This window comes from Vombatus ursinus, unplaced genomic scaffold, assembly GCF_900497805.2.
Source record: "Vombatus ursinus unplaced genomic scaffold, bare-nosed wombat genome assembly UNPS02004736.1, whole genome shotgun sequence".
NCBI lineage: Eukaryota > Metazoa > Chordata > Mammalia > Diprotodontia > Vombatidae > Vombatus > Vombatus ursinus.
The window spans coordinates 172,816-199,835 of NW_020944514.1; the positions used below are offsets into that span (position 1 = coordinate 172,816).

A 27,020-nucleotide genomic window follows, 5' to 3' on the forward strand; every position below is an offset into this window, starting at 1 on the left:
TAAGCCCAGATAATTTAAAGCTCTAGGAATGTCACCAGGGAGAGATCTTAGCAAGAAACTGATGTAGCACTAACATCCTTACTTGAGGGAGAGTTAAATGAGAGTTCTGCCCATATCTGGTCCCTCTATCTTGACCACCCCACCCCCTCAGACACACACACAGAATTAAGATATGTCTCTTCCTATTTGGCAAAATTGCACTTTTGAAATCTGCAGTTTATCTTCAATCATGGAGACACAACTGGGTTCTGGCCAAGGAAACTAAAAAATGAGCCTAGAGTTCCTGTACTGCTTGGCCCCTGCCAAAAGCAACGGAAAAATCTGGTAACAACAACCCTATAAAGCTGAAGTCCTATGGAAACTTTTTTACCTTCTGGAGGCTAAAGATCTATGAAAAGGGGCAAGATAGGACATGAACTGAAAAGCCCTGAGAATATCTTGAAAAAGAACCAGAGGGGCAGCTAGGTGGCACAGTGGATAAGAGCACTAGCCCTGAAGTCCGGAGGACCTGAGTTCAAATGCAGCCTCAGACCAAACACTTGACACGTACTAGCTGTGTGACCTTGGGCAAGTCACTTACCCCGGACTGCCTCACAAAAAAAAAAAAAAGTATATATAGAAAAAGAACCAGGAGAACGTGAAGCTGGCTTTGATCTAAAGGGATGCCATATAGACTCTTTATTTGGTTGCCTGTTAGTGCAAGTGTACCCTATTTTAAATCTTGGCACAAATTTATTACTGCAGATATAACTCACACAGGGCTTCAGGCAGTGATTAGGCACATTGGAAAGTTTTGTTACTGGCACTGACACTGTAAGTCGGATTCAGAAAAGCTAGGCAAGAACAAACACTAGTCCTCAAAATCTTCTTCCCCTCACTATGGCAACAAAGCAAACCAATTAACAAACTCCATTGGTATTCTGCCTAAGGGTGCCAGCCTGACTTATGAAATAGGTATAAGGCCTGGAATATTTACACAACCAGATCCCATTCTCTATGCTTATGCAATGTGGGAGGGGAGGGAAAAGGGAGAGTGCTGGTGAAAAATTCTGGAGAATTTATCTATCTCCCCCCTTCCACTGACTCACCAGATAACCTTCTTTCCACTCAAACCCCCCCCCCAAAGGGAACTAGCCCCTTGATGTCCCAGAGTCCAAGGTCCTTCTATGTCCACCTCCCCCCCAAAAAGGATGTTTTAAAATGTTTATCAGCACCCTTTCATGCTGCTTACCTGGGGATCAGAATTGCTTATAGTTCTGCCTGCTAGAGCTGGTAATAGTTAGACTCTACAGCCAGTATTGAGCTCTGTTATGCTAAAAGCCAGGTGCACAGTGATTTCATTAGAGTCACAAAGAAGTCAAACCAGTGTTGACTTAGAGAGAAGGCAGAGAGTTGAATTTGTGAGGGGAAAAAGAAAGGCTGTAGAGACTCATACAGAAAGGCTAATAGGAATCAAAGGAAGGGAAAATTTAAGGTTGGGCTCTGTGCAAAAAGCATCAGTGTGAAAAAGAGCAAAGAGCACAAAAGAAAGATGGTGTATCTAGTACCAATATGAGAAATAGTTCCAGCCAACATATTTTTTTCCTTTTAATTCTATATGTTAGTTCGTCCCTGGGCACACACAAAATCCCACACTGGGGCTTTTTGCATCAGTTAAGACTCATACTGGAGTCTAAATACAAGGAAGACAAAAACAGAGTAATTTTCATTTAAAAGATACAAATTTAAAAGTTAAAACAGCCCAGGACTAAACAAAAAAGGCCAAATAACTCACCAGAAACGAACCACACCAAACACTCATCCATTTAATTCCCCATTGCATGCTCTAAAACAAGCCACAGGAGGCACCTGCAGCCTAAGACGTCAGGAATGAGAGCAGTTGTGGCCTTATGGCTTGGGCTCCAGCCCTCTACAGGAATTCTTCATGCACACACACATACATACAAGTACCTGGCAGAACACTATATGTTCACACACGGCCACAGAACATTAGGAGTAAACAACCAGAACACTGGAGGTGTAAGGTGAGGTAGGGTAGAGAAGGCAAGGGCTTGAAGAGAACAAAAGCAGAAATTTGGGTAACGTTATGATAATCATTGTGGGAGGGAGAAGGAAAGAGAGAAGGATGGATGCAGGAAGAGCTTCGGGGAAGCAGCTGACGAGTGGGAGGTTTCTTTTTTATTAGGAAGTTAGGACAGATGAACTGCAGCTCCATCAAATATGAAAATTAGAGGGCTGGAACCCAACTTCTCCAGATCCTGGCCACACTCTGGCTGTAAGGGAGAGAAACAAATTCCTTTCTTCCCTCCACATGTCAGGTCTTTGAAGAATTTCCCCAAATGCCTTGGATATTAGCGATCCCACAGTCAGGCTTGGGAATAAGACAAGTTCCGAGAGAATCAGTAGCTCTTTTTGGTGGAGCCAAAGCCAGAGAAGCCCATAACAGCTGCCATCTCATCATCCTCCTCAAATGTCAAGTCCTCCTCTGCCCTTCGCTTCTTCTCCTTCTGTTTCTCCTTCTTGTACGCTTTGGCCTTCTCTTCCTGCAAAGAGCCACAGAGGATCATTCTAGCTTTCCTGATCCACAGTAGGGGATCAACAACATCAAAAGAGGCCACTGGGCCAGAACCACTGGAAATCAGGGGGCAGAAATAAATTCTTCTAAATCAAAGGGTTCACTGCTAAAGTACTAGTGCAGGGGTGGGGAACCTGTGGCCTGGAGGCCACATGTGGCCTTCTACATCCTCAAGTGCAGCCTTTTGATTGAATCCAAACTTCATAGAACAAATCCCAAAGGATTTGGGTTTGGACCTGAAGTTTGGATTCAGTCAAAAGGCTGCACTTGAGGACTTAGAGGAACACATGTGGCCTTGAGGCCACAGGTTCCCCACCCCTGGAATAGTCTGGGAAGTAAGCAAGTCAGGAAGACAATATTGGAATTGGGGTTTACATGTTGTAGTCTGCACCTATTTATTTCATCACTCATTTCTGGGATTTGGAAACCATAGAAAGGCAATCTGGAGATAGGGAAAGGGTGTGTTCTATAGCAGATATCCATTTCATATCACGTTGAGAGGAGAATACTTTCCAGTGGTCCCAAAAGCTACATTTTATGAAAGCCTCAGTCTGAAAATGCTGGCTTGAACCTTACCTCCTCTCTGAGTTCTTTCATCCTCTCCTCAAAGTCATAGTCCTTTTGTTTTTCTTCCATCTTCTTCTTGTTCACTTCAAAGCGTTTCTTCACCTGATCCAAGGTGGAACGCTCCACACGCATTGACATACCCAGATTCCGCTGATCTGAAGGAGAGAAATATAGAACCGTTATCCTTCCTTCTAGCTTCTTACCTCCCTACTCTCCCTCATATTCCTTCTCTCCCCTACCCCTACCCCCATCCCCCAAATTAGGACCTTAAAAGCATAGATTTAGACCTGGAAGAGACATTAGAGAACATCTAGCCACACTCTCATTTTACAAATGAGGAAAACGAGGTCCAGAAAAATGAAGTTACTTGCCCAATGTCATTCAGCTAGTTAAGTGGCAGGGCTAGGATTTAAACCCAAGTCTCCTGTCTCCAAATCAAGTACTCTTGCCATATTACCATGCTGCCTCAATAAACTCTTTCCAAGGGGCAGCTAGGTGGCACAGTAGATAGAGCACTGGCCCTGAAGTCAGGACCTGAGTTCAAATCTGGCCTCAGACCAAACACTTGACACGTACTAGCTGTGTGACCTTGGGCAAGTCACTTAACCCTGACTGCCTCACCAAAAAAAAAAAATATATATATATAGAAAGAAAAGAAAGAATAAACCCTTTCCAAGATGTCTCTCCATAACCTATGTAGTTTCAGGAAACAAAAGCCAATTCTGCTGAGGGCAGCTCTAGGGACTTCTGTCCCTGCATCTAGCAACCTCAAAGAACAAGATGGAACTGTCTATATTTGGGCAATAAAAATGGACAGCTGGGAAGATATGCTAATTGGATTGTAGAATAAAAGAGTATGATGTATCTCATGAGCTCCATAAACATCTACTGATGAAGAGAAAGGAACTCCCTGTGCAAAGGTGAGAAAAGCCTCTACTCTGAGCCTCCAGCAAGAGCTGTGGGGATCCCCAAAACCCATTCCAAAATGTCCTCATTCCTTACGTTTCTTTCCATTGATGTGATCCAAGAAGTTGATGGAGTCTTTCACTACACAGTCACAGACATTGCAGTAATACCTACACAGACATGGAAGTACCTATTATCTGAGCAGCCTGAAAACACATCATGTCCCTTACCTTACTGAAAACTTCAGGTCAATACTTCCCAATCTTTTATTTCCTAAGACATCCCAAGATCACCAGGAAGAGGTACTAAGAGATAAGCTCCCAAGTGAAATAGACAGGAGGGTATAGCAGCCATCTGTGGCCAGTTCTGACAAAAGTCTCAGCAAGCCCAAGAGAAGTATGGTGACAGGCCTGTGGTCTGCCAGTTAAATCTTTAAGAACTGTGAGTCAGTCCCTATCTCCTGCTTTACACTGCAGGCATGGACTAAGGAGAAAAACTCTAAACATGGGTCCTTATCAATGTGACAAAGCTCCATTTCCAGGCTGCCAGGAGGCCTGAATCCCTAAGCTCTAAGGAGTTAGTATCAATCATACCCCGTAGGGTCCCACCACTCCAACCCCCAGAGATATTTCCCAGCTACTTCTCTTATTAATTGCACATTTCCAGTTCTTTCATTTAAAAAAAACTTATTCCAACGGGCTTCAACTTCGGTGACTGTCAACCAATCCACAACAGTCTATCAATAAGTTAAAGTTTATTATAGGAAACTCTCCCCAAAACTAACTGATGTTACCCTACTGGCTGTTACTACTGACCACTCATAAGTCCTGCTCTTTGCAGTAAAATAAGAGGCTACTCACCCTCCCATTTCAGACTGTGGGGTGGTCTTGGTAATAACAATGGTCTTTCCCAGCTTAGACTCCAAGTCAACCTTGTAGTCTCTGTGTCGTAAGAGCTCCCGCTTGACAGGCTGCACTGGTTTTCCTGAAAGAAAAGTGAATGTGGTCAGTAAGACCTTGCTGGAGAAGGAAATGCTAGAAACTATAGTTCCTTTCAAAGCCAAGTATTTTTCTGATAGGAATGAAGTTAATTAAAAGCTAGAATCTTGGTACAGTCAACAATTTAATTTCATTTTCCTTTTCTCCAGATTCAGGCACTGCAATAATACATAATACTGGCTGTCTTAACCTGGGATCCCACAGAATCCTGAAAGGTCTATGCACAAACTTGAGGGGGGAGGTGAACTTAGATAGGGAAAAAATACGTATTTTTTCCCACTAACCTCAAGGTGAAATTTAGCATTTCCTTCAGTTATATATGATTTAAAAAACAAAAACCACAATATTGAGCTTCATCAAGCCAAAGGGTCCATGACACAAAAGAGGTTAAGAAGCCCTGCTCTACACACAATAGACTCCTCAAAGATGTTGACTAATTGACCAGCTCCCTATGACATTAACTGCCTAGGACATGACTGAAGATGTAAGAATGAGTTAAAGAAAAAATAACAGCCACCTCCTCCCCAACTTTGGCAGAGGTTCCAAAAGCAGCAGATTGTAAATAACATATTAAATTGAATTAGATGGTCTGCCTGGGAACTAAAGTCACAGGAGAGATTTCAGTAATACTTTGAAGGAACAAATCACTGACTCAAGTAATTTAATAAGAGTAAGATCAAGCAATCAACTGATCACAAGCATTTATTAAGTATCTACCACATTATAGTATCATGTGGTATTGGGAATAAAAAGGAAAAAAATGAAAGGTTCTGCCTTCAAGGAACTTAATTTTATTGGCGCTGAAAATATACCACACATACACACATACACACATTTACATACAAAATAAACACAGGACAAGGTCATTTTGAGTGAGAAACACTAGCAGCTGCAGGATTCAAGGCAAGACCTCATGAAGGAGATAAAGCTTGAGCCAACCTCTTAAGGAAACTAGGGATTCTAAGAGGTGGAGGTAAGCAGGGATGCATTCCGATTAGAAAGCTTGTGCAAAGTCACAGAGCTAGGAGACAGAATATCATGTTTAAAAAAGAACAAGGTCAATTTGGTTGGACTCTAAAGTGTATATCATACAATAAGCTTGGAAAAGTAGGTCGATATTAAATGCCAAAGGGAGGAGCTTATGTTTGATCTAAGATGTAACAGAGAGTGACTAGGGTATACTGAGCAGGGGAGTGACTTGTCACACCAGTGCTTTTGGAATATATTGGCAATGGTATGGAAAATCAGTTGGACAAGGGGGAAAAAGATTTGAGGCAAAGAGACCAATTAGGAGGTATCTGCAATAGTTTGGGAAAGCAGTGATGAGGGCTTGATGTAGAGTAGCAGCTGTGAATAGAAAGATGGAGACAGATGTGAGATGTCAAGAGACAGAATTGACAAAATTGCTATCTGACAGCTATTTTATCAACAGGAATGAAGAAGAAAAATAATGAAGCTAAGTTGTCAGAAAATAAAAAGCTGGAATGAAGGTATCCTTCAGTACCCTGCCAAAGTGTAGAAAGGGAGAACTGACTGTTGAGCAAACCAAGTGGGAGCAGCAACAAAGAAACAAATCCCCCAACTCTTAAATCACTCAAGGAACCAGTACATCAAAGATTATGATCAGATTTGGCAACAGTGCAACTCACAAGACCTATACTCACAATCTTTACTATATAGAGTCCTGCTTTTCATAAGCTAACTGAAGTTTATGGGTTAGGATATAACCCTTCTTATGTCAATCCAAAGATTTTTTCTGTGTATGAAGATGAAGAGTAGCATTCACAGTGGTAATTCACACTGTCTAAAACCTGTATTTCTGAGCTCTGAAATTATCCAGCGTTAGGGCAGCAACTAAAGAAAGGAGGCAAGGCAAAAGGCAAGGAAGCATTGATTAAAAACTGAGGCCTAGAGAGGTGCAGTAAACTGCACAAATGCCAAAGAATCTGCTGGTAAAAGGGCAGAAACCAGAACCAAAATTTCTTAATTCACTAAACTATTTCTGCCATCTAATCCTCTGCATGCCCAGAGAAAGTGGAAATTCAAGGGAGTTTTACTCACCATCTTTTTTCTCTCTTTCTTCATTAAGTCGTTTCTCTGCAAGTTTCTCATATTCGTCTTTGTCCCACTTTCGGCGGAAATCCAGGTTTTTAGTCTGTCAAAAGAAAGCATTTCTGGATTTTCTGCTACCCTTCCCAGAGAATCCTACCACTTAGTAGTTTTCCAGTACCCAAGCACACAGAAAATATAACACTGTCTTAGCTCAGAGCGTGGGTTTCCAAAGTCTGGAATATCAGTCCTCCCTTCCCTTGTCCAAATTAGCCTGTTAAATACATTCGATAAAGCCAGCCTCAAATGCCATCTCCTTCAAGGGATCTTCCATCACCATCTACATCCTCAGAAAGCATAAAGAGTCACTTAATACTGTGTATTGTAACTAACTGGATTGGCGTCTTACCCTCAGACTAGACACTAAACTCCACGGGGCCACACAACGTTATGTCAAGTTTCTATCTGCCCCAGTGCCTGGCACACACTCCACACACAGTAAGTGACCACCGCAGGCTCGGCGAGGTGCCCGTGCACGGCGGCAATGCGCGGCAGCGAGCCTCCGCGGCTCCGGAACCCCTCGGCGCGGCACTGCGCCCAAGAAAGCGGCTGCAAACTTGGGACTGCCGTCTCCAGGGCCAGGCTGGAGCGGAAACTCTGTGAGAAAGAACACTCGGACCCAAACGAAACCCCCGAAACTCCTCCGGCCCCCACAACACACCTACCCCGCTGCCAGACGCCATCTTCGCGGCGAAGTGAAGATGAAGACGGAAAATAATGTAAAGACTGCCTGGAGCCGTAAAGCAGAGCAGTCCTCCGAAGCCTCTATCGTACTACCAGGCTAGAGCGTCACTGGAGGACTTCAGAGATAAGCACTTCCGTCTCACTAACGCACACCCTTTATAAATTGCGCACGCGCCACACGAAGCGATAGGAAGTACCTTTTATTTCCTGTTATGTCTTTTACAAATCAAAGATTAAGCCCAACCCTCGTTTTACAGACGTGGAAACAAGCCCAGAGAGGTTGTGGTTGGCTCACACGGCACCAAACAAAATCAGAATGCCCAGGAAGGTACACGCCCCCGGGGGCGGGGAGATGGGAGACTGACATTCGACACCAGTCCTAAGTTCCCCTGGGAAGAGGGTCCCACAAAGCGGCCAACTCAGTGAGGGTCCGAGGCCGACCCGGCCTTGCTCAGAAGCTGAAGCCACAGCGAGGGAAGAACCCGGCACCTCCCCCCACCCTCCACTGCCCCACCCCCACCTCCCACGGTCTTCAGCGGCCTTTCCAAAGGCGGGCCTGGAGTAGGAGGACACAGTTCTTGGATCTTAGGCTTGCAAAATCAGTCCTGAAACCCAGAAAAGCCCAAGCTTGTCTTCTGAGCATAATGACCTTTGTAGGAGTAGTTTTAGTTATACATTCCTAACAATGGAGAAAAGGAGACATAAGGAATAGGCTGGGAACACTTCGGTTGCAAACATTGGGAATATTAAGTACATGGGTGTTTTCCTCCTGTGTTGCAGTGACAAAGGAGACGAGTCTACTTAAATGCCTGCCACTGGCTACATAATAAAGGGCCAAAACACTAGATGCCACTCGGAACTTGGCACCTTCCCAAGGACAGAATAATTATAGTAAGGACTGAGGATCCTGGGAACAGAAATCTCCACAGAAATGTCGTAATATGTAAAAGTAAAGTTATATTCCCAGACCAAAGATAGCCCAGATTTTTATACCCAAATCATTCCCTGTACTTAATGTAAATAAAATGCTTCTAATTACAAAGTGTCTAAATTAGTTACATTCAATATATTATAAAATCATCTCCAAATAGCTACTCATGTGGGAAGTCACAGGATAGTAACAGCAGCTGGTCTGGCCCAGGAAAAAGATCGCAACGATAGGATAGTTTTATACCTAGGATCAGTGGAGGGGGAGAAAGCACCAATCTCACCCTTACTTATCAAGTGTTCCTTTTTGTTGTTATGGTTCATGGGGACATGTTTCATACATGTGGGCACAACTAGAGGTCATCTGGTCCAACCTCTTCATTTTACAGATAAGGAACTGAAGCCTGGAGAGCTAAAGTGACCTGCTCAATTCAACATCCAAAACCACGAGGAAGCTAAACATGAGTTTATCCCTAGCACAAGGGAGAAAAGCTAGGAAAGGAGTTACATCATGCCTTTTTTATCTCATTTGAGTTTGGACTCAATCAGACATCCACTCCTCCCTCCTCCCTGTCTCCTTACAACACTCAAAGCAAGAAATAACAGGCTGGAAGCATATCTCTAGGACAGTCAAGCTTTTTTCCTGGTTGGTTTAGACCTCTACTGAGCATCTAAGTTCTGACCTCAGAAAGAACTTCCTCACACTTCAAGATTCCTTCAGAATTTAACTCCCTCAAAGACTGCTCAAAGAACACAGTTCAACTTAAAGTCTTATTTGCAGTCAGTGATAGTACAAACGTACCACTGTCTCTGTAGTGTCTCTGTGACATTCTTATTATAGAAGGCACTATCCCCCACCTGTTAAAAGTGGATGCTCCCGCTTCCTCTCGAACACCCACTGATTTAAATCAAGAGGATTCAGAAGCCCATGTGCCATTGATACTCCCCCACCTCCAAACAAGGAGCACAGAGGAGGGAGTTGCAGGAAGGAGGCAGAAGGGATGTGTAGTCTACCCTGACCCAAATGTGAAACTGGATAGGGCCATAATAGTGGACTAGATCTTCACCACTGGAACAAGTAGCAGATGAAAAACTGGCAAGATCAGGATTCAGACATTCTCCTCTGGATTTCAGTTACGATATATTCCCGTTTAATGTCCACCTGAAACATGAAAGTTGTGATGTGAGTTACAGAAAAATAAATTCTTCAGCAGCTCTAGCTGCTTGCCAGCTCTTTCACCCTATAGTCTGTCAGCATCTACATATGCAATTATCACAAAGGTGTTTGCATGTGCATGTCACCAGTGTTTTTGTGTAAGATACATCTATCCACATTAAATAAAGTCACGGAAGGCAAGACTATGTAGTCTGACTATTCTGTTTAACTTCCAAAATCTAGCCATGGAGATGTATGTCATCTGTCTCTGGCCTATCTAATTTCTGAGCCCCTTGTTCCAGGCTATTGTGGTGGCTACTTGTCTTCTCTAGAATCTCAGCTGCCCTACAATTCACTATTCCCAAGAATTTTTTTAATAGCATAGTTCTCTTGGACAGTTTGATCTGCCCTACCTCTGCCATCACTGTCTTACCTCCTCCCTGCTGGCCACAGAACGAAGCTTAATGACACCATCTTTTAGTTCTTGCTCCCCAATAATGGCCACCAGTGGAATGCCTGTCTCCTCACAGTAATGCAGCTGAGTCAGGAAACTGGGGTTCTTCTTATAAAGCATCTCAGCCTTGAAGCAACAGATAACCCCTGGGATTTGGCATAGTACAGTACACCCACTGCCTCACCACCCTCTTCCCCCTACTCTCCCACCCCTAGAAAAAAAGACTCATTCCAACACCTGGCCCTCCTCCCCTAGAAAAAGCTACTCTAATTGTGACCAGACAGATTCAGGGGAGTATTGCCCCAGACCACAGGACACTGGTACCTGTTCTATCTTACCTTGATCCCAGCATCCCAGAGCTCTGCAATCAGTTTCATCCGTTCCTTAAGGAAATTCTTTTGTGCTGCAGCCACAAGGACCTGTGTCTCTGTCACCTGAATTTTCTCAGTGGCCTAGAGAAGAAAGACAGGCAAAAAACACTGGCTAAAATTCCTCTTCAACAAATCAGGATCAGGAGCCCCTCACTTTCAGAAAGAGGGTCCAGACAGTCTTAGAAAGTGTGGAAGGGACTTCTCCACTTACTCCTAACAAGGTCCTACCTCCATCCTCTGTTCCACAATGGAGAAGATCCTTTCAACCCCAATGCTGAGCCCCACACATGGCACCTTGCGGCCCTTGGGGTCAAACATGCCAACAAGCCCATCATAGCGCCCTCCAGCAGCCACGCTGCCCACACCAAGTGGTTCCTCCCCCTGTCTGGCTGGGGTCTGAAGAAGCACTGCTTCATAGATCACCCCTGTATAGTAGTCCAGGCCTCGAGCCAGGCTCAGGTCAAAGGAGATCTGTGGGGACATGGAGATATGGTCAGTCTCACAGGACAGACATGTCCTGGGATCCTCTGCAATCTGCTGGGGCCTGCCCTTCCCCTACTCACCTTCTCTGTAATACCAAACAGTGTCAGATACTCAAATAGCAGTTTCAGGTCCCCCAACCCCTCCAGGGCCTGCTTGTTCTGTGAGAGTTTGGGATCCTGCAGCAGCTGCTCTACTAGGGACACTCCACCTGGGAAAGTCAAACATAAAAGTCAGATAGCCAGGGGAAACAAGATCTTTGGAATTCATCCAAACAAGTCTATGCAACCAAAAAAATAAGATGGATTAAAAACAATAAAAATAGCTGGCATTCAAACTACTTTACATATTTTATTTAATCTTCACATCAACCCTGTGAGATAAGTAGTATAAAGATTATTATTTCCATTGCATAAATGAGTAGAGACTCATGGAGGTTAAGTCACCAAGCCAGTGTGTATCAAAGGCAAGATTCTAATTGAGATCTTTCTTGACTTCAAGTTCAGTGTCCTTTTTACTCTACCTCACTATCTTTCCAAAAAAATCCACACCATGGTGCTTGAGAGAAGTCCCATTACCACTGTTATTCCCTTGCTTCTGCTTTCTTCCTTCTAAAGAAGCAAAAAAGATAGGAAAAGGCTGAAACAAGTTCGAGACCACCTTTATCCCAAGGGACCTATCTGTCTCTCTAGAAAAGTGGACTCAGCTCAGTGTTAGATGTACAACAGATACAGATTCTAGCCCCTATTATATGTACATTCAAGTCTTGGGGAACCTGCTTCTTACCATGCTGCTGGATGTAAACCCCAATGCAATCGGCCACTTCAGGGGCCAGACCGATCTTTCCTACCATCTCTTGTCTCACATCCTTCCAGGACATCTGTAGATAGAGAAATATTAGTTTATATCCAAGAACCTACTTTCTTTCATAACAAGAGGCATTATAATTCAATCAGTAAGCATTTGAATGCCTACCAAGTGCTTAAAATCTATAATAGACAAGAGTTAGGATAAAGTAATAGACAGAGTAAAAACCTGGGGTTCAGGAAAGAACTAAGTTGGAATTTTGTCTTCAACCATTACTAGCTATGTGACTCAAGGCAAGTCACTTAAACTGCTTATTCCCTAACCTGTAAAGTAAGGATAATTATAATTTTAATGGCTTCTTCATAGGACTGTTATGAGGAAAGTACTTTGTAAACCTTACATTTCAATATTAATAAAAACTGTTATTAGGCAAAGAGGTAAACTTCAAGTCCCCACTGAAGGATTGAAATCAGATCATGGTTTAGACTTTCTCTGTACCTCTTTACAAGAGCTTACTTTATACACTGTCCTTTAAGTTTCTGAAACAAATGGCCCAGAAAGAGTTAAGCTACAAAAACTTAGATGAGAGAAAATTAAAAGATCTTCCTTTCTTACCTTGCCCAGCTTATCCACTGAAGCAGAGATAAGTTGGAATTTGTTATCAGGGACACCACAGACAGCAAACATCCCATCCAGAATTCGCCTGTCATTCACCTGTGAATTCCATATGCACCAGATACTCCATCAACACCTTTTCCCAAAAGAGAGATCCATTCTCCTTTCCCAGTGATTCCCTCTAGTAAAAGGAGGAAAAGGGAAGCTTTGCAATCAGACTATATAGAAACAGCTGCTAAAGCCAAGGAGTAAGGTTGGGACTACCATGGAGGTAAGATGAGAACCCGAAGGATATAATCTCCGGTCATGCACACCCCCCTTTCTCGTTTTCACATTCACCTTAATTAAGAAGTCCCCCAACTGCAACGCATTTAGGATTTCATATATGATCTTTAAACACTCTGCATCAGGGATCATGGGATCAAAATGACCTGCAATGTCAAAATCCTGTAGCAAAAGGAAACAGTGAAAATTTGAAAACCCTCTAATTAAATGTGTTTCTAGGGGTGTTACTCAGAAAACTCCCTCCCCACTGCTCATTAACCCAATCACTCACACATTGGCAGAACTCCCGGTATCGACCTTGGGTTATGGAGGGACTTTCCCGTCGCCACACCTTCCCAATGTGATAGCATTTCATCTTCTTTATCTTATTCGTGGCCAGGTAACGAGCAAAAGGGACCTCACAAGAAATTATTAAGGAAGAAGCACTCTTCCTCCAGAGCTGGCAACCAACTGCATCTATACAAATCAGATACTAGGGAAATTCACACCTCTAGCAGTAGATTCCATCATCCTGTCAAACTGAAAATTCAGGGAAGGGGAATCAAGGATCTAAGTGGCCTAAGACCCCTGGGATCTTCCTATTCACCTCAACCCTTCTCCCAGATTATTTAAGTTTGAAAGCCTGATCTTCAGCACCACCTTCAGCCCTTACTTTACTATGGGAATGCCTCTTCGGGCCACCTAACATAACACAGGAATCAGAGCTCCAGATATGACCATGACATCCACAATTCCCTCCCTTGATTTGGGCAAGGACAGTCCGGGATAAAGTAAAACTGTTCTTAGAAGGATACTGTGAGGTCATATCGAAGAGCCAGTAGCTCCCCACCCTGATCCTTCAGTTCATAGATGAGTCTGGAGTCTTCTCCATACTTCTCCATTAGCACTTCCTGGACAAGCACAAGTCTACAGCTTAAAAAATATGGTTTGGGATACTGGAGGCTAAGAAAGGAAGAATTTCAATACTACTCCTCCCTTCCCCCCTTGTCCTTTCTGTCACCTTTAGTTCAAATGCTGGAGTGTCTAGCCCTTTAGCTCCATGGCGCTTGAAGCAGCTGATGACAGCAGTAAGGATTTTCTCTCGAATAATCATCTGTTGAGGGCCAAGATCTCTGGTACCCTATGAGCCAAAAGCAACCAGAATAAAGGGAAGTAGGGGAAGAGTTTAAAGGCAAACTGTAGAAGCTACAGGGGATGATGGACAGACGTTACCACAATAGTTTGTACTTGTAAAGCACTTTAAGGTTTGTAATGTACTTTACACACTCTATTCTCACAACAACCCTATGAGGGAGGTACTATTATTATCCTCATTTTACAAATGAAGAAACTGAGAAGTGAAGTATCCTGACAAGAGTCATATAGTTAGTAAATGTCTGATGTAAAATTTGAACCCAGTTCTTTCTGACTTCAAGTACAATTCTATCCATTATATGATACAAACTCTAATTCACTGCAAGGTCCCAACTCAGGAGCAGATTTATCTTTCCAAGCACCCAGGATATTGGAAAAGGAGACCAAAATGGAAGAGAGAAGAGGATTACCTTGGGAGTCTTGATAACAAAACTGGATTTCTCTTTATCTGATTCCAGCTGAGTCTTCAACCTGGCCTCTGCAAACTGGAAGGAAACAATGGCTTACATCTCTGACCCCTTGAATTTCCAGTCTTCCAGTTACAAGGAGAAAAGTTCTACAGACTCTTCACTTGTGCTGGAATTGTGTCCATAAAGGATTTCGAATGAAGTCAGATCTTTTTCCCAGGGGCTCTCATTGTATTGGGATATCCTTCCCACCCTACAGTATGATTTACTCTCATTCTGGTACCCTCCATTCCTAGAAGGGTCAAACACCAGCTGTACTTTTTGCTAAGTCAAACTCTGCCAGTCAATCCTACTCAAGACTTTTTGCTAACTTACATCCAAGGAAACTAAGACCCAGAAACAAACAAGAACTTAAAAAAAAAAAAATGAACCTATGGCAACACCAGGAACTAAAAAGGGTCTTTACCTCTAGTTTCAAAAAATAAAAATAATTATGACAGACCAGAAGGGTGACTCCCTACAAAAGGGGTAAGCTATGGCCCTTTGGACCTAGATGGGTTCTGACAGAAAGATGTTTCAGAATAAAGATAAAAAAATAAAGATACAACAAGAATAATTTATTAGATTTTTATTTGTTAGCATTAAATTATTAACTCCTCTATTGAGGCAGCGAGTGGCCCTGTGGCTAGAACATTGGGCTTAAAGTCTGGAAGACTTGAGTTCAAAATTGGCCTCAGGCACTTACTAGCTACGTGTCATCCTAGGAAAATCACAACCTATTTGCCTCAGTCTCCTAAAACATAAAATAGGAATAATAACAGCACCTAAGTCTCAGGGATGCTGTGGGGATCAAATGAAATATCAGTAAAAAAAGTGCTTAGCACAGTGCCCAGCACACAATAGGTGTTATATAAATGCTTATTCCCTTCCGTTCTCCCCCAATGAAAAGGATGAAAGATTTGAAGCTAGAAGGCACCTTAAAGACCATCTAATTCAATCCCCTCATTTTAAATACAGATAAGGAAACCAAGCCCTAGAAAGTTTGTGTAGCTTACCCAAGGTCACACAGGGAATTAGTGATATTTTAAGGTTTAAACTCAGGTCCTCTAAATCCAATCCCAACACACTTTTCACTGCATCACAATACTAGATTGTAAGTTCTCCAAGGGAAGGGATCCTATCATTTTTTTTGGCAGGATGTGTGAAAAAATGGAAAAATACTAGTTTATTATAGCAGGCTATACAATAAAGACTTCTCAGAAACCTGAGAAAACAGAGTTGTACCTCAAAATAGTCCTTGTATTGTTACTTAACAACTGGGTGACTGATCAAATCATTTAATTTCTTAGGGCAGCAATTTATTCATCTCTAACAATGATTACAGCAATAACTCATTTTTATGTAATATTTTAATTTTTCCAATGTGTTTTCCTCACACCTGTAAGGTAAGCAGTGTGCAAGTATTATCCTTATTTTTAAAATTAGGAAATAGAAATTTAGAGAGGTTAAGGTTTCTAAATTGTAGGACTACAAAACCTCTAAAGAAGACATTATTACCTGCTTTGGCCCTACACCATAAGGACCATGGAACCTTTCTGTCTGATTTGCAATTAAAAAAATCTTCTGTATGCCTGGTTTCCTCTACCAGAATGTGAGCTTTTTGAGAAGAGGGACTGCATAACTTTTCTATTCGTATTGTCAGTGCTTAGCACAATGCTTTGAGCTTAGTCCAAACTTAAATATTTTTTCATTCATTCATTCAGTGCTAGAAAGGGCCTCAGAAGCAAATTATCTTAACCTGAACCTAAACAGGAATCCACTCTATAATATAAAAAACAAGTAGCCATCTAGCTTTGCTTGAAGTCTTCATTTAGGTGAGGATGATTCAATTGACAGTCCCGAGGTTCTCTGTATGATGTGTCTGAACAAAACGTATAATTTTAAGTAGGTGAATAAATTAAAATCATAGACTATGGGACTCCAGGCACAAACACTAGAGGGCGAAGCACTCCGGTCCACTGGCTCAAAATACAAAGGCAGTTCTGAGGAACTAAACCAACCAGCCACTTAGAGGTCAAAACCCAAAATCATGAAAATGTTGGAACTAGAAGGGGCCCATTTAATTTAAACCTTCGTTTTACCGATGAGGAAACTAAGACCTTTTAAATAAATCAAGCATTTATTTAAAAACCTATTCATATCGTAGGATACAAATTCAAAAGTCGGATTCCTTGATTTGAACGAGTTTAACTCAGTCACACAGTGGTGGAATCAGTCCGAGAACAGTTAGAAAACTCAGTTCACCTTCACAGACGTTAAAAGCCTACCAAGGGCTGGGTACTGAAAAGACCATAAGGTTCTGCCCTTACAATCTCAACTGGGGAGACTGACCGATAAAGTGATCCAAGGAGCCCTGGAAAAACGCTGAGAAACGTGAGAAGGCAGAACATACCTCCCGCGCTGGAGGCTGCACCAGGCCTCCTTGCACCCGGCGGAAAAGCAGCGTTGCTCCGGCGCAGGGGGCGCGGGGAGGTCGCAGCAACTGGAGAGCCAGCGCAGCCCAGGCCTCCCGAGACCAGGGTCCGAGGCGCTGCATGGCGAGGGGTGGGGGCTTCTCTTCCCGCGGTTCTGGGGTTCGTGCAGCCCCGCAGAAGGCTGTACACCGGGAGAAGAGGGAGGGAGGGAGGATTGAGGCAGAGAGAGCGCCTGGGCTGGGTCCTGGGAGTGAGAAAGGGAAACTGGGGCAAAGAGTGCCAAGGAAAAGTGAAGTGATGCCCCCACGTATCAAATTCGCCAAGAGGCAGACTGCCAGAGGCGAGTGTCTCGTTGGGTCAGGACCCGGTGGCTCTTGCCTCCACGCTTCCGCTCTTCCGGTTTGGGCGCGCGCCGGCCGGAAGCCCCCTCTGGGCGCGCAGTCCTCCGCTTGAGCTCGGTGGCCGGAAGTAGTCCGTGACAGCGGCGGCCGTTTCGACGATGGCGGATCGAGCGGCGCTGGAGGAGGCCGTGAGGCTCCAGGGCGAGAGAGTTCGGGGTCTCAAGCAGCAGAAGGCGGGCGCCGACCTGGTGAGGGCGTCGTCCCGGCCGGGTGGGCCGGGAAGGCCGGATCGGGTCCCGGGGTAGACGGAGCTCTGGCTCAGGGGTCTGGTACGGAAGCCGGAAAGGGGCCAGGCGAGAGCCTTGCAAGGGACAAGACTCAGGTCCTGAAGGCGACCCTCCTGGTGACGTTGTTCCGACTCTTTAAGGTGCTTTATATTCGTTCTCTCTCTTTGAGAGTGCCAGTGAGATCGGCACTGTTATTATTCCCATCTTACAGATGAGGAAACAGAGGTAAAAAGGGAAAGTGACTGGCCCATGGTAACACAATTAGCAATGAGTCAGAGCTCTGGAACCATGGTACCCACATGCCTCTGCAAAGTAGGGATTGATGAGGGCCCTGGGCAGGGACCAGATCCTTCCAAATTCCCGTGTTTATTGAGGCCCTTTCTTCTCAGATAGAGGAGGAGGTTTCCAAGCTCCTGAAGCTGAAGGCAGAACTGGGCCCTGATGAAGGAAAACAGAAGTTTGTGCTTAAAACTCCAAAGGTAAATGTGTTTTTAGAGAAGCCTTTCAGAGGGTCTCTGATGAGCCTTTTTGCATTGTGAGTTCTGTTTATTTTTATATATTTATTGTATTTTTTTCTTGGTTATATTTTGAGTTCCAAATTCTTTCTTTCTCCCTCCCAGCCCCCAGCTAGAGAAGGCCAACATCTGACCCACATATATATGTGGTCAGTTCACTTTAACAAGTTCGAGACATTAATAGATGCTGAGGATACAAAGTTGGTGATATTTAAACCTTACCTTCAAAGAATTTAGTAACAAAAGCCCCAAAGGGAAATGAAATAAGTTCAAAAGGATAGGTCTAGTCATAGTGTTAGTAGAAACTTGAAAATATGGCTTTCTCATGGGAGGCAGGAGGGAGGAAGTGTTTAGCCTATTTCACAAAACAGACAGCACTTTTAGGCATTTGACTGGAATTGGGTTGCACCAGGGTGTTACGAATTTGTCAAGATAGGGAGGCTGTTAGTCATCTCAACCTGCAGGAGAACTGCCACTACTGCAGATTCTTAAGAATCTAGTGTAGGTTGGCAGCAACTCTGTTGAAATCTGTTTTGTTTTGTTTTTTTTACGTACTTCCCAATTTATTAGTAGGAATTCTAGTGGTTATAGAAATAGGATGTGGATTATCTCTAAGGATTGTATAGTTAAATCAACTTGCTTAAATTTATATTTTAAGAAAACATAAATTCAACCAACCAACCAAATATCCCTCTCCAAGCACAACTCTAAGGGTTAAAAGCCTTCTTTTATTTAGATGATAGCTACCCTGCCTAAACCCCCTTCAGTCCATGCAGATTTGGCTTGGTAGTTAGAAGGGAGTTAAATGCAATTCTATTCCATTATAATTGAGATTATAAATAAAATATTTCTGAAATACTACCTTCTCCTCATTTCTTATTACTGAGTTGCTTGTTTGTTTGCTTTTTTTCTTCTTTGATTGGGTGACTGATTTTGACTACAAGGGCACAAGGGATTATAGCCCTAAGCAGATGGCTGTTCGGGAGAAGGTTTTTGATGTGATCATCAGCTGCTTCAAGCGCCATGGTGCAGAAGTAATAGATACCCCTGTGTTTGAATTGAAGGTGAGGGCCAAGGCCAAGGGAGAAGTGTTTGGCAAGGAGATGGGGAGGACAGGGCAGATACACAGTAAGTTAGATAACAAGGGGATATAGTAATGAGGGATCAGCTATTAAGATGGGTACAGACAATCCCAGTTCTATTCCTGATGTACAGGAACTTGATTTCCATTTAAAAATAGGAACCAACATAATTTTCCCTACATTGCTTTCTGTGGCTCTGGTTCCTGTTTTAGACAGCTGTTTTTACTGGGGGATAGCTGCAGCCATAACTAGTCTTGAAGTCCTCTAACAGAATACCCTACAGGACAGTTGATTGTTTGTACTTCTTATAGGGTTATCCTATACTAGGCATCTTAATCTGGGGTCAGGCAAAGTCATTAAAGCAATTCTCTATTTTCATCTTTTCCTTCTAGGAAACACTGACTGGAAAGTATGGGGAGGACTCTAAGCTCATCTATGACCTGAAGGATCAGGGTGGTGAGCTGTTGGCCCTTCGTTATGACCTCACTGTATCCTTTCAAAGTGAGCTCTAGGATGCTGTCATTTAAATTGGACTTTAGTTGACTGGAAGTGATGGAATCCTCCGATTCAGAGAATATTAGACACAGATTGGAAGAAGTCCTTGAATAAATGATCCAAAGAATCAGTTTAGAGTGAGTTAGACGAAGCCCCTCTCTAAAATAGAGTTGCAAATTCTAATTAGCAGGGCCCACCCCTCGGAACCTACAGGAACTTAATGTAGTACCAGAGCGCAAATCTGAATCCATTGTAAATCTCCTGATTCTGGAATACCATTCTTTTGCCTGTCTTGAAGACTGTTCAAGCCATTGGATAAATCTTCAGTAAAGAATGATGTTCTTTTCCTTTTAATGATACAGAAAGCATGCTTATGCATCCATGATGAATCCGTTCTATTCTGGTTGTTCCAGACACTAAGCATAATGCAGGATTTCTTCCACATTGGTATTTCTTCAGTGTTGGGGATCATCCTTTTGAGTATTCCAAGGTTCTGATAACCCTTACCGGGGTAATCCAACTGAACAAGGTACCTAGGGAGAGTATGGCCACTTTGTTTTCAGGTAGCTTCTACTGGTGGTGGTAATTGGCTCTGAACAAGAGGAACTTTCTCCTTAACCCATTGTCAGGTTCCTTTTGCTCGATACCTGGCAATGAATAAACTGACCAACATTAAACGATACCACATTGCAAAGGTGTACCGGCGAGATAACCCTGCAATGACTCGTGGCCGTTACCGGGAGTTCTACCAGTGTGTGAGTGTTCTGGAGCCACAAAAGCTCAGAGCATTGAGTCCTCACTGAGATCAGTTAGATTTTAATAAGTTTTCACTTTCCTGAGGAGCATGTATAGACACAGTACCTGTGTCTAGATACATCAGGATGAGAACAAATGATAAGGAGTTAAAAATGAAGATGTGAAAACCAGCTGTATGGGCATTAGAATTAATCAGCTCAGTGAAGTGCAGTGAACGGGATCAATAAGATCTGTAGTCTTGCATATTCGAGAGAGGATATTGCCTGTGTGGGTCAGGAGACTAGCATTGGGGCCTGGAAATTGGTCCTCTTGACTCGAGGTTTCTTCCTGTCACTTTTTGTGCAGGATTTTGACATTGCTGGGCAGTTTGATCCCATGATCCCTGATGCAGAATGTCTGAAGATAATCTGTGAGATCCTCAGTGCACTTCAGCTGGGGGACTTCCAGATCAAGGTGAGAGGAAAAGCTGTGTCTGCCCTGGTGGTACTAATTATGGCGCTAACAATCAGGAGTGAGTAGCAGTCCTGGCCTTCCCCTCCTGTGGCTGAACTCTCCTGCCCAATCTGGAGAGCCAAAAATATGCCTTAGGAATACAATAGCTATCATGGATCTTGAAGGGAAAAAGTTGTGGGTAGGGGCTTCCACTTCTTGAAGTGACTTTGGAATCCTCAGGTGAATGACAGGCGAATTCTGGATGGAATGTTCAACATCTGTGGTGTTCCTGACAGCAAGTTCCGTACCATTTGCTCTTCAGTGGACAAGCTAGACAAGGTGACAACTAACTTACTTGTACAGCTCCAACCTCTTTCCCTTGAAAGTTACCCTGTCTCAAGAAGTGGGAAACAGTGTCAGGGAGGGAGAGGGCCTTTACTCTGAGTTGAAAGGCAGAGACCTCTGCCCTAAAAATCCTTCATCCTGAAGAATAAAGCCCATTCCGTTGTTGTGAATCCATTCTGGGCCCCTTGATCCAATGTCTATGCAGATGTCATGGGAAGATGTGAAGAATGAAATGGTGGAAGAGAAAGGCCTGGCCCCTGAGGTGGCAGATCATATTGGGGCATATGTAAAACAGCATGGTAAGAATTTAAGAGGGGAGGAGGTAGTCTATGATGACATTCTTGGGGGATTGGGGGAAGGGGTGTTGCTGGTTTTCCCACTATAAGTGAACTTCTCCAGTGCACGTTGCTTTAGTGGCTCCTTATTTCCTCATTTACTTTGTGCTGTAATAGATTTTCTTGCTATTTTTGACCCTCATGTACTCATATTGGTTGAAAAGATTAGACAGTTGGGGTAGTGAGGTGGTGTTAGATTGTAGTGCAATCCAAGTAATCAATGAAAGATTGATAGGTGGCACCCTTTCCTTTCTTTGTTTTTCCCAGGTGGAGTGTCCCTAGTAGATCAGCTGCTGCAGGATCCCAAACTCTCACAGAACAAGCAGGCCCTGGAGGGGTTGGGGGACCTGAAACTGCTATTTGAGTATCTGACACTGTTTGGTATTACAGAGAAGGTGAGTAGGGGAAGGGCAGGCCCCAGCAGATTGCAGAGGATCCCAGGACATGTCTGTCCTGTGAGACTGACCATATCTCCATGTCCCCACAGATCTCCTTTGACCTGAGCCTGGCTCGAGGCCTGGACTACTATACAGGGGTGATCTATGAAGCAGTGCTTCTTCAGACCCCAGCCAGACAGGGGGAGGAACCACTTGGTGTGGGCAGCGTGGCTGCTGGAGGGCGCTATGATGGGCTTGTTGGCATGTTTGACCCCAAGGGCCGCAAGGTGCCATGTGTGGGGCTCAGCATTGGGGTTGAAAGGATCTTCTCCATTGTGGAACAGAGGATGGAGGTAGGACCCTGTTAGGAATATTGTGTCAATTCCATTTTACATTTAAAGCAGAAGAAAGAGATGGCTAATTAGCTTTTTAACTCATGTGCCGATTAGTCTGTCACTAAACAACTAAAACTGTACAGTAGTTGGGAAAGGGGTGGGGTTTTTTGTTTGTTTTTTCTGAGGGGAGAGTCTAGAAAAGGATATCACCTTAGTGGGTTTGGTTTAGTTGGTACTTGGTCCCTTCCTACCTGGTTTATCTCCAACCACTTAGACTTGTATTTATGGCCCTCTTTATTGTTGTAGGTCCTTGCCTTCCCTTGCTACTCTTCCTAGGCAGTTACCTACAAAACTTTTATTTAGTACTCTTGTATAAACAAAACTATTGTTTGAACTGAGTCTATAGAATAAATAGAAATTAGGGAGATCCAGGGTGGGGAATTTAGGGCCTTGAAGTTCCCCACCCCTGGGACAAATCCTATCTTCTAGTTGAGTGAGTGATGGGAGGGATATAAGATTAGATGTATTCAAATTTGTAATACCATTAAGTGCATAGTTTGTAATTATGACACACATAGGGCTTTATGATTAGAGAGAAGAAGTGGAGAAGGCAGCTTGGAGTAGTGGCTAGAAAGCTGGTTTGGGAGGCAGAAAGACCTGGACTCAAGTGTATTCCCTCTGACCTTCTTATGATGGCAGTCTTGGTGAAGAGTCACTGAATTTTTCAGTGCCCCCAAGCAATTCTCCAAGACCAGCTTACTGAACAGGAGTTTCTCCACAGGAAACTTCCCTTACTGATGAAATCCCAGCCCTGATTAAAAAGATATGTATATATGTACATATAGGCACAAACCTACACCAGGACCTAACATGGAAGGTGGGAAAACCCTGCCTGAAATCTCTGGGCCACCTTATCTGGCAACTACTCATTGAGTCAGTTTTCCTTAGTGAGTTCTTAGCCTGCTTTCTATTATTCCAATAAATGGGACTCAGAAATGAGGCTTTAGAGTGAGCCAGAGGGCTGATTTAGAAGCAGAACAACCTTGTTCCATGCTATCCTTGGATAGATATTTAACAGTAGTATGACCACAGTCAGTAAGCTCTCTGAACTTCAGTATTGTCCTCTGTCAAATGGGGATATCTGTCGAGCCTCCCAGAGTTGTGCTTATGCTCCTGGGAGGCCAAGACTGATGCCCTCATTTGCAAACTGTCTGCTTGGAACTTCTGAATAATTTCAGATTTTGAAACCCCATTCTCCTTACTAGATACTGTGTGTGAAGGTGGGTGTATGACCAAATAGAAAAATCTTTTCTGAGGTTCTGTTTGTGTACTGGAGCTGTGAAGAGGAAAATAAAGAGCTGTGACTTTGTTAAACAAATCTATCTGTAGGGACTACATAAAAATAAGATACTTGTTCTGCTGTTGTCAGGTCTCTCCTTTGTTCTTTTCAAAGTGTGATCTTGTGAATATTCATGTATTATCCTCTTTGGTTGGGGGAATGGACTGTGATTCTGAATTGGCTGTAATTTCACTGGGGTGGGGTAGGGTGGGGTGAAAGATTGGCTCCTGGGCTGTTCTTCCCAATTTCTGCCATTCCTTCTGGCCCATAAGCTAGAGGAGATCCAGTTTGCCAAACTGTGAACTTGTCATACACAACCTGGGCCCGTATCTGCCCATTCCTTAGGCTTCTGAAGAAAAAGTTCGGACAACAGAGACCCAGGTGCTTGTGGCTGCAGCCCAAAAGAAGCTCTTGGAGGAAAGGTTGAAGCTTGTTGCAGAACTGTGGGACAGGGGCATTAAGGTATGGATGAATGACCCTGGAGTCCCCAAAGGAAGTGCTATGCTGTTACTTTAGAATTCGATTCTAAACATGGATCTTAGGGCTCCCTTTGATTTTCCACCGTGGGTCCACAATGGTAATTCCTGGGACCACGTGAACTACCAGCAGAGTATAATCTCTGTGCTGGACTATGGGCCAAACAGGAATCTTCTCTCTGAGGCAAGGCTCTGTCTCAGCCCCTCCTCTGCCCTGGTCTCTTCAGGCTGAGATACTGTACAAGAGGAACCCCAAACTGCTCACCCAGTTGCAGTACTGTGAGGAGACTGGCATTCCACTGGTGGCCATCATTGGGGAGCAAGAGCTGAAGGATGGGGTTGTCAAGCTTCGCTCTGTGGCCAGCAGAGAAGAGGTGAGTTTGCCCAGAGGGAGCTGAAATAGAAGGACCCAGAGGGCAGAATTTTAAATTGAAGCAAGTCTGGTTTCCCTTTTTGGCCTCTTGAGGCTGAAATCACCATGAACACCTTCACAAATTATACCCTGCCCTGACAGCTGTATGGGCTGAGTCTTATCTTCTGGGCTTTCGGACTGGCTGCCTCCCTTCCTGGCCTCTCTCCCCGGCCTCTCTCCCCCCCCTCCCCACCCCAAATGCCTCCATTCTTGGCTCTCCTTGCCACTTCTCTCTTGGTCTGGAACTGTTCACTTCGATTTCCCTAGAGTATTTTGCCTAGGGCTCTCCTTTGATTCCTCGAATTCTTCCTTAAATTAGGCTCATTTGTTTACCTATCAGAGACAGCTCTGTGAAGTTGACAGAAGTGTCCAACCTGATGTTTGAAAGACTTGGGTTCTTTTGAGTTCTGTCTCTGTCATTTACTAGCCTTATGAACTGTGAACAAGTCAACTTAATCCTTGTGAATTTAAGACAATTTTCTAAGACTAGAAATTATAGTTGGTTAAACTGAAATGACAGACCCTTGCATTTTTTTTATCTGTTTTCCTCAGAACCTAGCAGTGTCTTATGCCTAGGTGATTAGGGGATGGGACCTGGACCTTTGATTTCTTTGGGATAGAAAACTCCCGGATGTGGAAGCTCTCTACCCCTGAGGGTTATTTATACAATTCCCAGATATCCCAGAGTTGCCTAGAGCAGAGGAATGCTGTCCAACCCAACTAAAATGTAATTGGGAAATGTTTCACAAAGTAAATAAATACAATACCACACAGATAATGTTAATTTGAGGTTTTCTAAGTCAATATGTGGCCTTCCTATTTGAGTTTGACACCCTGGCCTAGAGCACTGAAGGGATGAGTGACTTATACTGGGTCACACAGCTGGGGTGTGCCAACAGGGATCTGACCTCCTCTCCCTTGCTCTGAGACTACCTCCATACTGTCTTATATATGAAAATATGTTATTGTGCATAATAGGTGTTGAAATAAGTGATGACCAAGGTAAAGCATGCAGGCCTGCCTCTCAGGAGGCTGCAAGATAAAGGCAGCAGTTCAAAAGTAATTCTGGTTTTTAGAACTATGGAGGTTCAGAGCCCTGTGAATCTCTTTTTCTCTCCACAGTATTTGGATTGTAAGTTTTATCTCTAAATGCAGAATCCAAGGCTTTGGTTCCTAGTTAAGGGAATTTGAAACGTTAGCAAGCAGGTGGGGAAGATATTTTGGTAGGATTTGAGTCTTTCCTCATGGCCCTGAAATCATATCATAACTTATCTCTAACCTTGGTAGTCAGCTTCATTCCCCAATGTAGCCCTGTACCTTTTAGGATACCAGCCAAAACTTCCTCAGACTTAGTCTGTGATTACATGTGAACCATGACTTATAGTTAAAGCAGCCAGGTGGTGTAGAGGATAAAGAGCTGGGCCTGGAGTCAGGAAGACCTGAGTTCAAATTGACTTCAAATTCTAGCTGTGTGATCTTGGGCAAGTCACTTAAACTGTCAGTTTCTTCACTTGTAAAATGGGTTGTCATGAGAATCAAATGAAATAATATTTGTAAAAAGTGCTTAGCACAGTGCCTGGCTATATAAATAGGTACTATATAAATGCTAGCTATTATAATAATTAGATAAGGAAATCTGAAGGCAGAAAGGGAGATAGAAGGTTGTAGGGGCAAAGGGGAGAACAGACACTTCTCATGCTATCTTCCTTGTTTTGGCCAGGTGGACGTTCGGAAAGAAAACCTTGTGGAAGAAATCAGGAGACAAACAAGCCAACATCCGTTCCATCTTCTGAACTGAAGGAAGTCAGTGGATATAAATTGCACTACTTGGAGGCTAATCCATCTTCTTCAGCTGCTGTGCACATTCTGCTTCATCTGGAAGAATTAGAGGGAGGGCCAAACTGAGATAATATTTTATTGTAAAATCACCGGCAAGGGTAGCCGGAGCCACTTTCTCAAAGAGGTTTTCTGGAGCTGCCCAGGACACTGTTACGGACTGAAGCTTCTCTGGTTATGTTGGCCCTGGGTGTCGCCCCATGCATTATGTATATAGAGTTGTATCCCTGTGTTTATGGCAGAAAAGTCATGATGCTGACATTTCCCACTGCCTTTTGTGAAGCTGATTGCCTGTGGGTCCAATAAAATGCCTAAAGCTTCTCCATTTGTGCTAGTCACCCTCTTGGGCTCCTTTATGGATCAGGGAAGGATTGTCTGAGGGCTCCCTCTTATATTTTGATGGCACCCCAGTTTGGAAGCAATACCCTGGTGACCTGCTTCTGGAAAGTGTTACTGAAAATGGGCTTTCATATAATTTTATTCCTCATACACACTAGGGAACTAAACCACTTAGTAAAAAAGGGAGGAAAAGGAAAATGAGTAGGGCTCCCAGCCCCCCCTCCCCCCGCCCTTGTTTTCCTGTTCCCACCTGTTTATACCCCGGAGGGTAAAGCACGTGTCCCCCTCTTCCCCTCCCATGCGGGGCGGGGTCGCGCCCCATAGCCAATGGGAGTCTAGGGGGGGCTGGGAAGTTTCCAGAGGCGTAGG

General features: G+C 43.7%; 3 protein-coding genes across 4 annotated transcripts; 1 reads left to right on the plus strand and 2 right to left on the minus strand.

Moving 5' to 3' along the window:
• Positions 1 to 648: 648 nt before the first annotated feature.
• Positions 649 to 7,929, minus strand: ZMAT2 (zinc finger matrin-type 2). Its single transcript, XM_027841422.1, has 6 exons — positions 7,821 to 7,929; positions 7,108 to 7,201; positions 4,909 to 5,032; positions 4,145 to 4,218; positions 3,152 to 3,297; positions 649 to 2,543 (listed from the first exon to the last, which is right to left on the minus strand). Exons 1-6 carry the CDS (start codon positions 7,836 to 7,838, stop codon positions 2,400 to 2,402), a joined length of 600 nt encoding a protein of 199 aa, XP_027697223.1. The 5' UTR covers positions 7,839 to 7,929; the 3' UTR covers positions 649 to 2,399.
• A 94-nt stretch (positions 7,930 to 8,023) lies between these two features.
• HARS2 (histidyl-tRNA synthetase 2, mitochondrial) lies at positions 8,024 to 17,337 on the minus strand. Of its 2 annotated transcripts, XM_027841403.1 has the most exons (13): positions 16,928 to 17,337; positions 14,479 to 14,553; positions 13,935 to 14,054; positions 13,729 to 13,824; positions 13,206 to 13,331; positions 12,989 to 13,096; positions 12,650 to 12,748; positions 12,014 to 12,107; positions 11,311 to 11,438; positions 10,976 to 11,218; positions 10,715 to 10,828; positions 10,356 to 10,502; positions 8,024 to 9,928 (listed from the first exon to the last, which is right to left on the minus strand). In XM_027841403.1, exons 1-13 carry the CDS (start codon positions 17,069 to 17,071, stop codon positions 9,869 to 9,871), a joined length of 1,554 nt encoding a protein of 517 aa, XP_027697204.1. In that variant the 5' UTR covers positions 17,072 to 17,337; the 3' UTR covers positions 8,024 to 9,868. The 2 variants fall into 2 exon arrangements, with proteins under 2 accessions (XP_027697204.1, XP_027697212.1); XM_027841411.1 differs by lacking the exon at positions 10,356 to 10,502.
• Positions 17,338 to 17,417: 80 nt separating this feature from the next.
• LOC114027418 (histidine--tRNA ligase, cytoplasmic) lies at positions 17,418 to 26,637 on the plus strand. Its single transcript, XM_027841467.1, has 13 exons — positions 17,418 to 17,538; positions 17,967 to 18,056; positions 19,037 to 19,156; positions 19,567 to 19,662; positions 20,299 to 20,424; positions 20,771 to 20,878; positions 21,098 to 21,196; positions 21,408 to 21,501; positions 21,805 to 21,932; positions 22,025 to 22,267; positions 23,934 to 24,050; positions 24,292 to 24,438; positions 26,197 to 26,637. The coding sequence occupies exons 1-13, from the start codon at positions 17,449 to 17,451 to the stop codon at positions 26,272 to 26,274; spliced, it is 1,536 nt and encodes a 511-aa protein (XP_027697268.1). The 5' UTR covers positions 17,418 to 17,448; the 3' UTR covers positions 26,275 to 26,637.
• The last annotated feature ends 383 nt before the right edge of the window (positions 26,638 to 27,020 follow it).

Coding starts and splice junctions, on each gene's coding strand:
- ZMAT2 (XM_027841422.1), bottom strand. Junction 5,033..7,107: donor AGAAAGAGAGAAAAAAGATG/GTGAGTAAAACT, acceptor CTTTTCTTTCAG/GAAAACCAGTGCAGCCTGTC. Junction 4,219..4,908: donor CCACAGTCTGAAATGGGAGG/GTGAGTAGCCTC, acceptor ATGTCTGTGTAG/GTATTACTGCAATGTCTGTG.
- LOC114027418 (XM_027841467.1), top strand. CDS start 17,449: ATGGCGGATCGAGCGGCGCTGGAGGAGGCCGTGAGGCTCCAGGGCGAG. Junction 18,057..19,036: donor TTGTGCTTAAAACTCCAAAG/GTAAATGTGTTT, acceptor TTTGACTACAAG/GGCACAAGGGATTATAGCCC. Junction 24,439..26,196: donor CTGTGGCCAGCAGAGAAGAG/GTGAGTTTGCCC, acceptor TGTTTTGGCCAG/GTGGACGTTCGGAAAGAAAA.
- HARS2 (XM_027841403.1), bottom strand. CDS start 17,071: ATGCAGCGCCTCGGACCCTGGTCTCGGGAGGCCTGGGCTGCGCTGGCT. Junction 13,332..13,728: donor CTCTTCGATATGACCTCACA/GTATCCTTCTAA, acceptor ATTTCTTGTGAG/GTCCCTTTTGCTCGTTACCT. Junction 11,439..12,013: donor GGTTTACATCCAGCAGCATG/GTAAGAAGCAGG, acceptor TGACTTTCCCAG/GTGGAGTGTCCCTAGTAGAG.